At 36.4% G+C, this 19,049-nt stretch overlaps 1 protein-coding gene across 11 annotated transcripts in view; it reads left to right on the top strand.

Moving 5' to 3' along the window:
• Positions 1-19,049, top strand: part of LOC120527673 (LIM and calponin homology domains-containing protein 1-like) — a 332,902-nt gene that overhangs the window by 170,933 nt on the left and 142,920 nt on the right. For all 11 annotated transcript variants that reach the window (XM_039751356.1, XM_039751353.1, XM_039751350.1 and 8 more), the window contains exon 5: positions 17,798-17,828. In XM_039751356.1, the coding sequence (XP_039607290.1) occupies positions 17,798-17,828 (31 nt within the window). The remainder of the gene's footprint in view (positions 1-17,797; positions 17,829-19,049) is intronic.

Genomic DNA, 19,049 nt, shown 5'->3' on the forward strand with positions numbered 1-19,049 from the left:
AATCGTTATTGTTGAACTGTAGTGTTGTCAGTTATTCATTAATTTATTACAGTTCTGGTACTTTGATGCTTTGCTATGAATTTTCACTCTTTTTCTGTATAATCATATAGATGATGATGATCCTTTTCTATCATGTTTAAGATCCCTTTTATTATCAAAGAGTAGCAGTGCAGGTTTAAAAAAATATTTACAATTTCTCCAATATAACAGACTGAGACTAGACCTATTGTTTGTTTTGGTAATTAAAAAAGTGTTAACTGCAGAAACTAATATTCTTTGAGCTCATAGCAGCTGTTCTAGGTAGTGGAATATTAATTTAAACAGATGATTTTTTTTCATATTTTTATGTAATACTGTTTCCTTGGGTTGCCCATAAATGAGAATGAAAACTATGAAATGTATATTTTCTATGTTTTGTTTAAAATGGTGAAATTTAAAAGGAATAAAATATCACTTGCCTGTATATTTATCAGACATTATTAGTAGCAGCATTGTCCGTGGTATGAAGCATTGTCTAGTTTTGCATATCACAAATAGAAGTGTGCCAGATTCACTTCTTTGAGGGGTGCAGAGTTGGTCTCCTTGTTCTAACCAGGCTTTCATAAGACTTGTGTTGCTAAGTCTTGACCTTTATCACATATCATGTGCCATGAAAATGTAATTGAAAATTCAATACTTTAACTTAAACTATCTTTACCCTTTCAGTTTTGTGCTGTTGATCTTTTACATTATTTTGACTTTTAAACTGGCCTATTAATTTGACTTTTGGATTTTTCTCATCTGTTTTCTTTGTCCATGTGTTATAAATTGAACTGTTTTCTGCTTTTCTCGCCACCGTCTACTACATTCTCTGATCTCATCAGTAGTTCACTCATAAACATGTAAAAAGGATAAGGGATATTTTATGTATGGGTGCAGTGGTGTTTTTGGCATGAAAATTCCATATCAGAATTTCCCTTTATGTATGCAGACCTCTGTAATGTCAACATTAACTTACCCACCTATAACTAATAATTTCTGTCCTTCCTTTGGTAATAAGTAGTGAGATGTGTGAGTCCACACATCATTCACGTCACAAAAATTCAATCAACCAATGAGATGGTGGTTCCTAGGCTGTTTTTCGAGTGACATTAGATTATTGTGGTACCTTCTGAAATCTTTGTCATCTAACCAAATACTGCAATATTAATTTAAACATTAAGTATACGGAGGGCCTTCCAACCACCTGGAATGAATTGTCTCATTTGAAATGGGAACACTTCAAATTGTGAATCATATCGCTTTGAGGTGAGACAAAAAGCATGGAACAAACATGCAGACTACACAAACTACATGAATCGAGCATAAGACTGACACATTGTCCGGTAGTAGCCCTAACTACTATGTGGCTAGGTGTTTGCATGGACCGTACAGAGCTGTAGTAAGCAAATTTTCCACATACCTGTACTTTCTGCAGGACTCTACACTTCTTTGAAACGGGACCATCATACTGCTGGCTTATTTTTAAGAAAGTGGAAAGAACACATAAGGCTTCATTAGTAGCGTGTTCAAATTTAGGACCTTCAGGCTGTCCATCTCCCCAAGTGGTTGATGAAGTTCAAGATGTGTTTGTGCTCAGTGTACTCCTGATACTGATCGTACTTTCTTTTTTCAGATTGCTGCGGCTTCCTTTAAGGGAGTAAGTGGTACTTGACATCTCATACTTCTTTACTGGCTTGTGCTGCATAGCCTTGATTGAGAAAAGCTCAAACCAATGAGCTTTTCTCACTGCCAAGAACAACAGGTCTCACCTTCAAACCACCATCACTAAATTACAAAGTTGAAGTTACACATGCATGCACACATATAAGGATTAACCTCAAACAGTGCAGAGCCAGAGAAACTAACACCTTGAGCTGGAGTCAGACTTGCAACCTTAACCATTTTTAAATACTACAAAAAGCAATATTTTTCTAAATAAGAACGTGGCATATGATGAAGAATTGGCGAAAACATTAAGAGACAAAGCAGAGGGTTGAACATTTTAATAGGTTACAAAGGGAAATGTATTACTTATTTTTCCACAAGAGCCCGATGGACTTTGCGCCACTGGCTCTACACTGAAACACCAACCTTGATATGTATATCTGTTTAGTTATTTTGTTTTGTTTTTTTTTTGTTGAAGAGAAGCACACCTTTGTGTTATGCCATACATATGTTTTCTAACCAGTTTCTACTTGAGAATGGAACAGCTTGTCACATTAAGTAGATTCCTGCTATTTCAGCATCCTTTTTAGCTATTTTGCCTTACTTGACTACATTCTTGCCCCAGTTCTTTAGCCCTGCTTATGCATGTTTGTGTATAGACAGTTGCTTTGATTTTGGGTCCTCTGGCTACCCTTTCCACTAGTAGTTTGGTGTAAGACAGTTTCAGAGCCAGTTCATTCTTCCCATGTGTGCAGATCCACACTATAGTAGTTTGTGCAACAGGGATGGTCCAATCAGGTGTTTTTCTTGTTTAGAAAAAAGTTCAATGCCACTACCACTTTCATGTTACTACAAGTGGCCAATTGCAATACAGATTCCAGTTTGTTTTCTTTCTCTTTAAAGTGGACAAACAGATCCTCCCTGAAAGAAGATGGGACAGTCCCTGTGTTTAAGAGAGGTTACTGGGGGTGTTGACAAGGGGTATTGGATTTTGCAAACTCATTTACACTGCATGTACACAAAAACACTAAAGAATATAACCAAATAAATGCAACCTTTAAAGCTATGCACATATTAAGGTACTTTACTACTTCTGTACTTCAAATAATTGCTTGTGCACTTTCACCGGGCATATTGCTATGTTACATTGCTATCTATACCAAGTTTGATACAGCTTGCACATGTGATAATAGAACAGAATTCGAACACCTGGCATAGCCACTCAGATCATATTTTACTTCCATTGCTGAATGATATGTGAGCAGCTCTACGCTTGCAGGAGTTGTGTCTGCTTCAAGTCCTGGCTTACCTGGCACAATTACTCTTTGGTATCTTTGTTTTTGGTATTGATATGCTGAATAAAATGTGTGTCCTCCAGCAGAAGCATCTACAGTATCTCCACATGTTTGACATGTCAGTTTGTCTTTCGTCTGAAATGTATATTATTTCTGAAGTCTTTTTTTATTAAACAATCACAAAAAAATAGTTATATTGAAGGATTTAGCACGTGGGAAAAACGAGCTTTATCAAAACGAAAGCCTTGACATCATGTTTGTGCATTTCCCAGTTAGTTGGCTTCACTTTATAATTGCAGATTATCTACTTGGTCTAGCATTGCCTGTTTAGAATAGACTTGATGTGACTTGTGATTGTTAATGCATAAAAGGATGTATGCTCCAAAGGCCTCTCTGTTCTATTAATAAAACTATGGGACAAAATAAGAATTAAAAAAAAACAATTGACACAACAAAATTGGGCAACAGGTACAGGAGTATCCCAGGAAATTTTAAATAAAAAAATATATATGTATATTTCTTGGGTCTGACACACAATCTGATTAATTGGGTGGTTACCTACCAGGTAATATTTGTGGTTTATCGGTCAGTCAGCAAACATCTGCCACGTCCTCTCAGTTGTAAAGAGCATTTCATAGATATGTGATACAGTACCTGCCAATTCATACCAAGAGTGCACAACATGTGTTTCGCCCTAACTGGAGCTTGTCAGGTGTACGCACTTTTTGTATCCTGTTATGGGGATCAAACCTCGGACATCAGTGCCTGAGGCGAAGCCTCTGACGTTGTGCCATGACGGCTATTTTGCTTATTTGACAGGGTGGAGTATTACATTCTGAGGTCTGAAACACAGTCTGATTAATTGGGTGGTTATTGTGTGTGTAATATATATATATATGTGTGTGTGTGTGTGTGTGTGTGTGTGTGTGTGCGTGTGTATATATAATACACATATCACAAAAGGAAAATAAAATACTTGTCATAATTACAAACCATTGTTCTATTAAAATGCTCATGTTTATTAAGAAGATACAAGGCTAACATGCCTGTCAACTTTACACAAAAATCGACACATTTGGCTCTAAAGCTAACAAGCAAGTTTACTAAGTAGCAAGAGCAAATTCTTTATATGTTCTTTTTCTAATTAATAATGTGAGCAGCTGTACTGGACAGGCTCACTTACCGTCCATATCCAGACTAGGAGGCCATTTTAATTAAAGGACAAAAGGAAAGTGTGATCTTATTCTCTTAATTTCTGCTAAAGATGTGCCTTTGTTTTCCTACACTTCGATGTCAGCTGGGCAACATATATATGTCTGCCATTTCTCATCATGTACAGGATGACTCCTCAGATTCTTTTTTCAGTTTATTACCACACTTTCTTTAATATAATAGCCAATATTCCTGCCTTTACTCTATTCTAAAATTTGACAGTCACCTCACTGTTTACAAGGAGTTCTACTAGCAAAATGTCACGCAAGATTCCTCAATTACCAAGTTGCTACAGCTAAATTACTGTAAAGCCTACAAAAGCAGATTCTGGGAGAATTGTTTTTAAAGTTCAATTAATTTTGGACTGAAAATCGGCTGATAGTGTGTATAAAGATGACTTTATGTTTCCATAAGATTTTTCACACGTCTCTTAAGTTTTTGTGTCCTTGTTGACTGCACATGTGTTGGAAATAACATACACAAATTCCTTTCAGGAGTAACAGAACTGCAAGTGTAAACTGTGAGCCATCCATTTTAATATGAAAGAACAGCCATCAGCTTTGTATGTATGTGGATGTATGCATGCTCCCTGCCCGCGTGAAGTATGAGGCAGCCCAAAGCCCTTATTTCCCAGATACATTGATGAAATGGTTTGACGGGTACATCTCCAAATGTTCACATTTAGACAGACAGATTTTTTCATGAATTGCATCATTTTACATGAAACCTGTATCATACGGTAAGGCATTTGCTAAGCTGCTCACTGTGACAGGAGCAGTCTGATATTAAATGACAGCTTTAGGCATTCTTGTACAGTATGTAATACTTTCTGGAGCCTTAGGGAACTTGGCTGAGTTTGAATGTCTTGATGTGTGAAGGACATAATGGATAATGTGCAGTGTCACACATCATCCTTTCTTACTTCATTTGTTGTGGCTGTCTTTACTAGCTACCTCAATTGCATTTCAGTGCCAAAAGTTGATTTGGTTGATAAACAAGCATATCTTATTGTCACAGTTAGATTATTCATCTTAAAGTTTAGTTTTCTTTCAGTCGTAAGCCAATAATATAAATGTAGTCTTGCCCTCCAAAAACAAGTGGTCTGTTGGGCGAAAAAGAAATGTGTTTCAGTTGCCACCTACTCTGAACATGTGCTCCTCATTTCTCCCAACTACTGTATTGCACCATACGGGTAGAACGTGACCCCTAAGGGTTACAGGAAAACTGAAATAGATGTCTTGCTTCATATTTGAAATACCAGGGTTATTCTTACTCCAGGCAAGTGGCATTAAAGTAAATCAAGTTTGAAATAATAACTAAAATGACTACATTGACTTGCGGTCATCAAATATTTCTTTTGCGTTTGCAAATACTTGTGGTAATTTTTTTTTTTCTTATCCTCCCCGCTGCCTTCCAAAGTTCACATTTCGGTCTTGAAAGTTTTTTGTTTGTTTGTTTAATTTCTTTAAAGGAATTCTTACCGAGTTGAATGTTTTATGTGCAGAATTGTCATCATTAAAATAAAACTTCTTGTGAGATGCCATTGCAATGGAAATGTGTGATTTAAAAAAAATGTATATTGTGAAAATTAAAAAGTAAACTATTCAGGTTTCCAGTTTCAAGTCGCATTGCACAAATCTCGAGGCCCATAAACTGACCATGATCATGCTTTCTTCTGGCTTCCATAACAGCATTCTCCAGTAACAAAAGGGGTTTCAATAATAAAAATAAATATTCAAAAATGCTGAGAAAAACAGTGACACATGTGCAACTAAATGAAGTTATACCTCCTACCTGCCTTTATATATCCATCCATTTTCGAACCCGCTGAATCCGAATACAGGGTCACGGGGGTCTGCTGGAGCCAATCCCAGCAAACACAGGGCACAAGGCAGGAACCAATCCAGGGCAGGGTGCCAACCCACCACAGGACACACACAAACACACCCACGCACCAAGCACACACTAGGGCCAATTTAGAAACGCCAATCCACCTAACCTGCATGTCTTTGGATTGTGGGAGGAAACCGGAGCGCCCGGAGGAAACCCACGCAGACACGGGGAGAACATGCAAACTCCACGCAGGGAGGACCCGGGAAGCGAACCCAGGTCTCCTAACTGCGAGGCAACAGCGCTACCACTGTGCCACCGTGCCGCTCGCCTTTATATATTCCCTTCTTTAAACCTTTATTAAAGAGAAGGATCAAGTTAGGAAAAAAGTACGTACAAACAATAGTTATGATAAGAGAGAAACCGAAAAATGATCGTCCTGTGCCATAAAGCTGTGCAGAACATGACGAATTATACTTGGTTTAAGAATGTGAATTGTGTAATTTTAATCTGTCATTTAATGATCTAACAGATGTACTACACAATGTTTTTTTAATTAATCAACACTTCTGCAGATTGAAGTTCCCTCTTCACGTATGGTTAAACATTTGTGATGTGCAATTCTGCCAGTCCTCTTTATTTGATGGTCAAGTGTAGGATGCTCTGTTTATATTTGACTGAAAAATCTGATCAAAGGCTCATTAAAAACAATTCAATTGTGAATTCTATAAAATCCCTGTCACTATTACACTTAAAGAAAAGACCTCCAGCTGAGAATGCAGCAAGTGACCCAGAGTCCTACCATTTTAGAGAATTGCAGAGTACTGTGCTAACCTTGGCTCAGAGTACATTCAGTGCAATGGTTCAAAAGATATGCCATATCAGTATAGAACAGTTCCAATATTAACTTTAAAAATAATCGCATTAAAATCGAAAACCTATCTCAATGCTCACTGAATAATTAAAATTATAAACTTAATCATTTGACATTGTATGGGGCCATACAAAAAGCATATGAATAAGCACAGTAGCTTTACATAATTATAAAAAAATTTGGCAAAAATCAACGTAGGTGACCACAGCCAGGCCTTTAAAGGAAAGAATGTCCTTAGTAATACATACAGAACAAAGGAATCTAGGAGATGCAGTGACTCAAATGCCTCTATTCTGCCTTGCAACATTCATGGAAATACTTAGCAATAGTACTTTTTCACATTTTAAAAATGCTATTCACAGTTTAAAACTCTAAATAATATGAGAAAAACTAAGACAATAATATTATTGATTGCTGAGGCTGCAGAGCTGTTGTCCCAGTATATTAGTGTGACTGAGGAATGGTGGATAGATGTCCCATACTTCACAGAGGACAGAGGCCTTCAAACTCCATTTTGTGGAAGCGGTATATCTTTTGTTCAATATCTCTCCACAGACCCCGCCCCCTCCACCTTTTATATACAGTAGTCTTATTTTACTGTTAGTGCTTTGTCACTACTACTATTATATTGTCAAACCAGTAAACATGCTTTTAAATCTGAGAGGGAAAGCATGAGAGAAATTCCAAAAATAATGCAAAATTAATGTAAAAAAGATGCAATGTTGATTTCAATAAAAAGCAGGATATTATTAAAAAAAAAAAAAACAGACTGGTTTAGTCAAACTACTGGAAAGCAAGCTGTCATTTTAGGATCTCTGCTGTTTTAAATATAACTAAGTCTTGCAGCAAGAGGTAAGCTTGTGTTAATGGCAGAACATTTTTTGGATTTCACTATTAACTTAAAATGTAGAATAGGCAGTTAATGACCCTCTCTTCAATTCTGTTTATTTCCAGATAAAACCCATTTCTCAAGAGAGTGATCCAGTAGACCATCAAGTTAATGCTTGTTCAGTGTTAAAAAGATACATGGTAAATAAATACAGAAATACACTGACATTTAAACAAATCAATGAAATGAAAAATAAAGGTGTTACTTGTAAAAGATTAAACAAAACCATGAGTCCTGAGTACGCCTCTGTGCCGCTGAAGTACTCTCATAAATCACTGGAATTCTTGAACTAGGTCTGCTACACATTTTAAAATAAGCATTTTCATCTGTTGAGGAATTCAAATGCTAAAATGATACATTCGAAAATATATTTTTACATATATATGTCTTAAGTTGTTGAGCTTCGACCTGCATCCCTTCACAAAACGCTTCATAAAAGGACTAAAAGGCTTTTAACTAACATTCAGTGCCGTCCATTCCTCTCAACTCTTTTATGTTCCATTCACCTCTAAGCATTTTTGTAGTATTTTAACACTAGAACAGAATGCTCACTTGTAAAGTTTTTTGCCGTTGATTTCAACAGCTAAACATTTTAGCAGCAAGCAGTTTAGAAAACTCCCTCATGCAGTAGTTTTGAGGCGTTTTAAGCCAAACACTCGTTTTACAGGAATCTGCTGTAAAATGCTGGTAAAAATAAAAATTCATTTTTTATGCTAGATGAGCAATTAGTGAAGTGGCTTGTTAGAGTTAAAAAAAAAAAAAAAAATGTTGTGAATGCTTCAGTCGTTCAGTGAGGTCAATTGCACATGTTACCTTGCAGTCGAGTGACAATGAATTACCAAAAGTTATACGTTAAATTTTTATCAAGTTAAAGTTTAGTACATTTGTTTTTACATATAGGCAGAGTGATAGAGCAGAACTGGCATTCCTTCCTTCCTTACATCGCCAACTGTATGGGATTTGCGAGTGTGTTTAACTGAGTATGAGCTTTATCACCGAATACTGGAAATGTACCAGCAATGCTTTTTCAATTAACAAAATTTATTTCGTCCTCTCGAAGTAAATAACATTCATCCCATTTTTCCATTCCATTATTTGTGATTTGACAAAAAAAGCAGCAACTTTCAAAAATGCCAAGAGCTAAAATAGTTATGACAGAATGTGGTGTTGAATTATTCATGTTTTTTCTGTTGGTTATCTCTCATACTTCTTCACTTCTCCTAAATCATTTCTTGATCATTCTTGGTGCAAGTAAGTTAAACGTGCATCACTCTGATAAAAGGGACTTGGTCTTCCACTAAGCTTCTGTTTTGCATCATAGAGGTTTAATTTTTTATTTGTTTAAGGTAAAAATAAAAACCCCTACAGTTTGCACATTCAAAGCACTAGTTACTGAATGTTAATTGTGAAGAAATGTTCTTTTCTAAATGAGTGCTAAATATTTTGTTTTTAATTATGTCATACAACACTAGTCTTTTTGAAGTTAGTTGATAAGTGCAGTTAAAGTATAATTTGTTTTGACACTTCCATTAATATGTTGCATGTTTCTCAGAGAGAAAGAGGAAGAGCTGGGAGCATGCACTGATACAGCAAGTTGCCGCACTCGCCCCATTGCGAACCAACTCAGGATCCCAAATTGGAACCTGAGTGCAACCGTGAAACAGTTGGAGGACCTGCTTGCAGGGCTGGATGCAGATTAACGTCCTACTCAGGACAGAGCAATAGAGGATTAAGGGGCTTGCTCAAGCGCCCAACGGAGTGGAATCACTTCAGGCATTTATGGGATTCGAGCCAGCAAGATCCCTAGCCTCAGAGCTACCACTCGCTTTGTTTCTCAGACATGCTGGTAAAAAATTTTAAAATTTCACTGTATTCTGTACACATGAACTATTACTACTACTAGTTCTACTACTACTACTACAACAACAACAACTATGGGACTCCTCCTCCTCCTCCTCTTCTTCCTACTACTATCACTGCTACAATATGTACATATAAGGTCTGTCTATTAAATAATAAGACTGTGTTTCTATCTCTTAAACAAAGCAGTGAGAACCGATTATGAGCACTTTCCAACAAACATTTGCTGCCGTTTGGTTGATTGTCAGTCACCATTTACTGTAATGCAGTTGTTTCCCCTTGTGTGCCAGAATCATGCTAAGTTTAAAAGTTGAGCAATATGTCAATTTGAATGTCTTTTCAAATGCTTACTGAGGCTTACAGGGAAGACTGCATGTCTCGTGCACATGTGTTTTTCCTAAATTGAAATTGGTGCTTAAAGGAACACACTTGGAGTCAATGGATGCACTAAATAAGTAAAGAAGAAAATATCTTGAAACAGTTGACAGAAACGGATCTATTCCATGCCTTTGACTAGTGGAAACCAAGGCTGCATCATTGCATATTTGTGAATGGGAAGTATATTGAAGGGAATAAGCATTATAATTGTTATATACATAAAAGTGAGTTATTGTGTCCATCTCGTTATTTAATAGGCAGATCTTGTATATACATTCTCAAGCCATCTTAATGCAGAATCGCAGAGGAGTAAGAGCCTGTCCGAGCATCACTGAGCACAAGGGACTACTCCAAACAATGAGGTGCAGTGACCGCTTAGTTACAGTTTAGAGTTGCTATTTAACTTTATCTACACATCTTTGGGAGTGAGAGGGGGAAAAAAATTTAGACATTGACAGTTTATGCAAAGACCACAAATGCAACGACAAGGTGCTGAATTGGAAATGGGGGCATTCGATTCATCAGGTTTCAGTACATAGTACTGTGTCACCGTGTGTCCATGTGCTTTAATATTTAGGCTGTGTTCACATACTGTATTACTTTATAAGTCATACTTACAGGGCTGTTGTTAATGTGTAAAAAGTTAATGATCTCTTAATTCGTATCATAATTAAATTTCCATATGTTAACCTGAACTCAAGTAAAATGACACCTTTTATCTTTTTAGTCTATACTAATAAAAGGCAAAGCCCTGACTGACTGACTCACTCACTCACTCACTCACTCACTCACTCACTGACTCATCACTAATTCTCCAGCTTCCCGTGTAGGTAGAAGGCTGACCCCATCTTCACGAAATTTGGTAGGCGGCTTCCCTGCGCTAACCGAAACCGATGTACGTACTTATTTAAGTGGTATATCGCCACTGTCGAACGCCATATTGAACTTTAACGGTCTTTGTTACTTATGGGCCCATCTTCAAGAAATTTGGTATGCGGGTTCCCAGCGCTAACTGAATCCTACTTACGTACATATATACGTCCATAGCCTGCAGCTCGGACACCGTGTAAGGCGTCTTATTGTGTCTTATGTATTAAATGACTGGGACAGGTTCAAGGTGTGGACTGATGACAGTACAGGAGATAATTATACTAAACAGGAGCACTAGAAGAGTGAAATGCTTAAGCCCTTCACCTATGGTTCTGCATGCGAGTTGATGGCTGCCGCTGAATTGTTCAGTTGTCGCTTTCAAGTGTACCGAAATGGCCAAATATTTTACAGCTTTCGACAACTGCCAGTGCCTCTTAAACATCTTAGACTCACAGTTGACAATTTCAGTAGTGGACACTTTGATGTTTATGAATGTTTAAACTCTCAAAAGCTGGATGTGAAGTTATCGATGAAACCGGTTGTATGCTTACAACGCTTGACAGATGCTGACTGTCACTTCAACACAAGTCCTGCAAATACTGTCGTAATTAAAACAAACCATGAAACTCAAACCGATTATGACAGCAGCAATCCAAGCTCTGAGATTTGAAACAAGATTACTGTTCACATGGCCATCTGTACGTTGCATGCTCAAGAGTAAGCTCAGTGCACAGCTTGGTCATATTACAACTGGAGGGCCGAACTGACAATGTGGTATACAAAGAGATCCTTAACAAATAATTATTGGTAATTTAATTTTTAGATTACTGTAAATCATGAGAGTAGATTCTGCTGAAAATGTAATAATTGTAATTGAGGACTTAAGTCCTATTTAGTATATGTATCTGAAGGGTTAATAGTGAATGCGTTTTGTTAGTGGTCTAAATAATGGCCTTCTCTTTTATGAACATTTTTAATAGGGGTTTAATTTGCACATAATTATATGTTCGGGGTTTCTTAACATTTTTACATATTCATTGCCACATGCAAGAATGAGAAATATAGGAATACTCAACACTTAAGCACTTTGTGCAATAATAAATTATTTGGCTGTTCCCTTTAGATATGATCATCCCTAACAGCACTCTTCCCATCAGTTCATGCCTTACAATCACTGTGCTTCACAATTTGTATCTTAACCATGTTTTAGGGGGATGTAGAAAGGGATGACTTTAGCTTTTGTAGGGAATGGTAAGCTGAGACTTTGGGAGTGCACAGGTTATTGCCTTACTTTCTTTTCATTGGAACAAAAAATTAAAAACAGTAGACATTACTTATCTTCCCATATTTGTTAAAAGTATTACTTTCTAGCTGTTCCTTTTCTATTTCTGTTAAAGTACTTCATGAGGACGAGTTCCCTCCAAGAATGGTGTTCTATAAAGCGATATGTGATTGATTAGTGGTATTTCAAGTATGTGTTTTATAGCAAAGTTAAGGAAGCCAGGAGACTTAAGAACATATTCCATCATGTCAACAGTGCCATTACACGTGCCAGAGTTGTTAACGATCTCAGTGCTACACTGAAATGAAAAACACTTAATGGACCTCTGAGAACAATTATTGTTTCATGACATCATGTTGGCTGTATTTAAAAAGTATTAATCTTTTTAAATAGAACAATTCTCCTATTTAAATGTCAAAGAAATTAAAATGTTGAAACCTAAACATACTGAAGCATAGTAACAGGATGTTTCTTGCTTCTGTTTTTAGTCTTTCACAAACTAACTTAAACATAAAAGAAGTGCAAAATATTTTCCTAATTTTGCACATCTTTGTGGTGATGCACATTAAAGCAATACTAAATACAATATGAAAGAAATGGTTTGTGTGTTGATGATAATCTTTTTGTAGACTCTCTTTGGGTAGATCTATGAATGTTGCATAAAATGAAACGGTCAATAGGAAGACTCCAAAGACAGAACCATAGACTATAACTCATCTGGCCTAATGGCCATTGCATTAAACTTCAAGCAACAAGTGTGCTGATTTAGTCCCCTTCTTTTATTTATTGTGTGAATCTGAATAAACCACTTAACCCTTCCAACCTTTCGGCTTTGTCCCATCTTTATTAAATATTGTGTAGCTGTCTGTTCTTCTTGTACCACTCTATTATTTAGCCAGGTTATTGTTGTTCCTATTATATTAGGGATTTCTATTAATTATAATATAATATATTATATATATTATATTCCTATTATATTAGAGAGTTATGTGCATCGAAATATAAATCCTGTTCACTTACAGTATTTTATTCTCATCACTCCCAGCATTAAATATTCCTGTACATTGACTTTTTAACAATGTACTAGAACTTTGACACTACTGTGTGTCCCTTTATGTGAAATTCGAAACCGGACTTGTCTGAAACTCCCTGCCCCTCCATTTCCTTATTTAAACAATCATCAATTACCCAACTACTACAACATACTTTCTTCACACTGCTACTGATGAACTTTAAGCTGGCTGTTGGGTGTGTTTAATTTTTCTCATTAGACTTTCCTTAAGTCTGTTTTGCTAATAAATTTTCTTTTTTTTTTTTTTTTTTTTCTTCAACGTGCACAACTATTAATAATATGCCCTCCTTAACAAATGTGCTTTTTACCCTCGCCTTCCTTTTAATTCCAGTACTCATTGCCTTGCAGTCAGAGTGCTTGAATTGACTAATATTCTTTACTCCCTTCATTATCTGGGAAACGCACTCACTAACGTTCATTTAACAGATATGAAGTCAGCAAATGCTTTACTTTCTGTCTAATTCATGTGCTCTGTATATAAACTTTCATTTAGGACATGTCATTCAGCCCAGTTAGCTAGTCGAGTGTCTTATTTGACACTTAACGCGTCCAATAAGATGTCAATAGAGAGCGGAACATAGACAACTGGAGAATGAGGCCACCGTGCTCTCCAGCAGCTAGGCAGGCAGCCTACTTCATGCATGTCATAATAAAAACCAGTAGGCAATATTAGTATTTATTTTTATAAGTTGCATATTAACTTTATCATTATTCAATATTGAATGCCAATGCTTTTTAGTTAGTATAGGTAATTTATTTATGCTTAGAGATTGTATACATAAGTCTTGTGTTTTTTTTTTTTTTGTTTGTTTGTTTGTTAATAGCTTGTTAGACAAATTTGTTGACTTGCAGATTACATTGACTGGAGTGCTTGGCTCACCAAATAATATTTTATATGGCAAATAAGCAGACACCTGCAAAAGAATTAATGTTTGCCTCCAAAGATTTCCAGACAGGATATCTAACCTTTCATGAAAGGTTTAAGGTAATTTGGCATGATACAAATACATTACGTGCATTTCTCTGTACATCACAGTGGAGAAGTGCACTAGCAGCTATGGGGTTTTTAGTGTCTTAGTTGCTAGACTACATTTACTTCAGAGATACGGTGCGCCAATAAGGAATATTAAAGATGCAAATGTATGGTTCTACTATGGTAACTGATGAAAGTTTAGGCTAATATGAGAGAACTTCAAGGTTGTTAAGTTGCTGTAATGTCCTGACTAAACTGAGAATCGTACAAGTAATATCCATGGGATAATAAGGAGGCTGGGCAACAAAGAGAGTGGCCTAAGAGGGAGCCAGACAGTAAGCTTTGAGAATGACTTGGAAATGACCATCCACTTTTGAGTCGTGACAACTGAATAGTTTTTATAATTGTAGTTCATTTGGGGGGGGAAGTGAACCAGCTTGCATCACTTCTTAAGAGGGCCCCATTTCTACCATTTTCTCCAATCTTATTCCCGTGCCTACATTTATTTCTAGGTGCATAGCACAAAGATACCTTTCTCTCAGTAGAACTACTTCAGGCTCAATCCTGCAATCTTCGTTCTCAGATAGATGGCATATTGATGGAATTCTATAAATCTTTAAAGATTTCAAACCCATTGTTCATAAAGATCTTTGAGGTTCATAAAGCCTAATTACTTCTGTACAATTGTTGAGAAAATAAAACAAGCAGAAAATGATCTAATAGACAGATGTTTTCCTCATGTGCAATTGTATAGAGCATGTTCAAGAAGAAGCATCTCCAGTGACCTTATAACTTATTACATACTGCTACTTACTTATTGGGGGCGGCGCAGTGGTAGCGTTGCTGCCTTGCAGTAAGGAGACCTGGGTTCGCTTCCCGGGTCCTCCATGCGTGGAGTTTGCATTTTCTCCATGTGTCTGTGTGGGTTTCCTCTGGGTGCTCCGGTTTCCTCCCACAGTCCAAAGACATGCAGGTTAGGTGCATTGGCGATTATAAAATTGTCCCTAGTGTGTGCTTGGTGTGTGTGTGCCCTGCTGTGGGCTGGCGCCCTGCCTGGTGTTCGATCCTGCCTTGTGCGCTGTGTAGCCTGGAATTGGCTCCAGCAGACCCCCCATGACCCTGTGTTAGGATGTAGTGAGTTGGATAATGACTGACTGACTACTTACTTATTATTTTTCTGGTGCCATTATCCAAGGCGACTTACAACATTTGACATACAATTGGTTACATTTCTTATGTTTTTTGATTAAAACATACGCAGGTAAAGTGACTTTCTCAGGGTCACACAGTGTCTGTAGTATGATCTGAACCAAAAACTACAGGGTTTGAAATCCTTGATCCAAACTACAAATATTGTATACAGGTAAATGCTTAGTTACCTAGTACTTCTAATACTCTTGATTAACTAATGCCACTATAGCTAAAGTCCATTATGGAATGAAATTTCTCAGGCGTAACTAGTATAAAATAATATAAAATTATATTTTAGTGTAGCTGTGGAGAGTAACATTTCTACTGTAAAGTTGTTTTTTTGGAAGGGTATTTGTTTTAACATTATTTACCATCTATTAGCATCTCATTTGTTGCTGTCTATAATTTTCAAAAACTGAATTTTAAAAGATCAGAACTTCTTTGTGACTTTCACTCCCAAATATCTGAATTGTTCTGAGACAGCTTGTGGAAAATGCTGTAATGTAATTTGGCATGCAACTGAGGTCCTGTAAAATGCATTGAGCAGATTTTGTACAATCAACAATGATGAGTTTGGATCGGTAAAGAAGAGAACCATATTGTCAGTCTAGAGGGATACCTTTTGTTCCATTCCTTACGTTATAATTCCCTTTATTCCCTGCTACTACCAAAAATGAATAGCCAGGTTGTAGTTGCAACAAGCATTGGCAATGTAGGATAACCCTACTTGGTTTTACAAAATAGTGAAGCATTTAGAATTATTAGATAGATAGATAGATAGATAGATACTTTATTAATCCCAAGGGGAAATTCACATAATCCAGCAGCAGTATACTGATACAAAGAAACAATATTAAATTAAATAGTAATAAAAATGAAAAGAATTAAAATAAAATTAATGTTTGCATTTACTCCCCCGAGTGGAATTGAAGAGTCGCATAGTGTGGGGGAGGAACGATCTCTTTAGTCTGTCAGTGGAACAGGACAGTGACAAAAGTCTGTCACTGAAGCTACTCCTCTGCCTGGAGATGACACTGTTAAGTGGATGCAGTGGATTCTTCATGATTGACAGGAGTTTGCTTAGTGCCCGTCGCTCTGCCACAGATGTTAAACTGTCCAACTTTAATCCTACAATGGAGCCTGCCTTCTTAACAAGTTTGTCCAGGCGTGAGGCGTCTTTCATCTTTATGCTGCCACCCCAGCACACCACCGCGTAGAAGAGGGCACTCGCCACAACCGTCTGGTAGAACATCTGCAGCATCTTACTGCAGATGTTGAAGGATGCCAACCTTCTCAGAAAGTATATTCTGCTCTGAGCTTTCTTACATAGAGCATCAGTATTGGCAGTCCAGTCCAATTTATTTATATTTATATTACTGTTTTTCCAATAGATGATTTTTGGTCCAAACCACATTTCTTGCTAAAGCTCAGATTTACAAATGCCCAGCAAATGCATGAATATTTAAGACACATTTAGCTATGTGGTGTATTTAACCAGGCTCCTATTGCCCACTTGTACTTGATTTATAAGTCCCCGTCCTCATATCTAGTTTCATGTTTTGCTTTTTTTGTTTCGACAGTTCTGACTGGACAGCACCATGGTTCCACCTTCTTGGCTCATGATTTTGTTTGTTTGTTAGGGGCAGCCTGAAATGTACACCCACCCGTGGAATAGACTGTACAATACAAAATGATACAGCTCGATCCATTTAAAACAGACAGCAAGGTAGCTGGATCTATCCCTGTGAGTTGGTATATTTAGACTTTCTCGGTGACAGGGCGCAGGATTTGCTGTATGCAACATATATGTATGTAGTGAGAAGTATTTACAGGTTTTTCTTTTATGTAGCTTTCTATCGTAAGCTAAACAGTAAATACTGTTCAGCAGTGCTAATGCTGCATTGTGCCAATTACGATGCGGATGTGTTCTCATTAACTGTTTTTCATATTATTTTATTTATTACAGAGTAGATTATTTAGGGTTAAGTAAAGTTTAGGTGAATTTCTAGTCCTGCCACTATGTTTCATTCAGTGCCTCTCAAGGGATTGAGCTTCACTCTGTTTTTTGATGTTTTTCCTGAAAAGAGGTGGCAATCATTTTGCTGTAGTAGCAGTTTTTTTTTTCTTCTTCAAATAAGTGGCATAAAAAAAGAATATTTCATGGTAACGTTACACTTTTGGCCTAAGTTTGGAGCTAAAGTTAATTATCTATAATTGAATGTATCACCAAGGCAGATTATTATGGTTTGGCACATAGGTATGCTGGATGTGTGTTTGTCCTCTTTTTCCTGCTTTTTTTTTTTAAATAAAGTATTCTGCAATGTGATTTTTTTTTTTATCTCTGACACTGTTCTGTGTTTTGTTTTTTTATTTTTTGTTTTTTAGGAGTCCAGACTGTAGCAGAAAGTTGAAAAATGTAAGTAATTCTAGTTTATTTCTGGTATATTTTAAGCTGTAATTTTTGAGCATGAAACTACCATCATGACAATCTCATAAATCAGTAATTATTCAAAATGCATAGTTGTATATTTTATGGGGTTCTAAAATATATCAAATGTAATGTATTGTCTCCAAGATTTGTTTTTTTTTATTAAGATTAAGAAATAAACTGGCTTCATTAATGTCAATAATCTAAAACAAAAAAGCCTACCAGCTGGCTGTATCTAAATGCATGGTATTATGAAATTTTGAAGACTAACACGTGAAAGCTTTGCAAAACTATATTTGTTTTCCACCCACCTCCTGCTAAAAATCTTTTGTGATTTATTAATAAAGAAAAAAAAGAAAAATGTGGCTTTAAAAAATTGAGTAGGAATGGAGACTATTTTTTCCCTATATTATTGCTTAGTGGCTCAGAAAGCAGAAAAAGATAAAATGCAAAAAAGAGTGATATTTTGAGTTAGGCCATGATGGAGATTCTGTGCCTTTATTTTATTTTTTCACGGTTAGTGGTTTTAAAAGATCATGTAAATTGGTTCATATATATATATATATATATATATATATATATATATATATATATAATATTTACATTGTAGTACAGTTTCTAACTGGTGCATGGCATGACACTGTTGCCTCAAATCTGTCGGTGTAATCTTATCTGCAGCCTTTTATGTCAAGAATTCTGTGTTCATGTACTATTGTAGCAGTTGTAATAGAAGTAAGCTGTGATGAATGACAAAGAAAGAGAGACACTTTCAAAGCATTTTGGTTGTTGTAGTGACAGACTATCCCACCATGAGTACTCTTATTTAAAATTGAAGTGCACTTTTAGTCAGTCACATACAGAACACTTCTAGACTGATTTATGAAGAACTCTCCAAAGTGATCTAATTCTTTGTTTAGTCATTCCTCCATTTACTCTAAAAGCCATTTCCATCAAAGATTAGTTTCACTGTAAACTCTATCAGATGGTTGTTACAAAGATCTACAGAGGAAATATTTTGCTGAAAAGCTTCTATTCTTAAGTAATAAGAAAGTTAAATAATAATTTTTTTTTTCAACCTTGAGCCTGGTAAAGGAGCAATGGTAAATTCAAATTATTATCATTATTCATACATTTTCTCAGCCAATGTGTCCGTTACAGTATCCTGAGGAAACTGAGGCAAGAGGCAGCCCTGAGCATGACACAGTCCTA

This window comes from Polypterus senegalus, chromosome 4, assembly GCF_016835505.1.
Source record: "Polypterus senegalus isolate Bchr_013 chromosome 4, ASM1683550v1, whole genome shotgun sequence".
NCBI lineage: Eukaryota > Metazoa > Chordata > Cladistia > Polypteriformes > Polypteridae > Polypterus > Polypterus senegalus.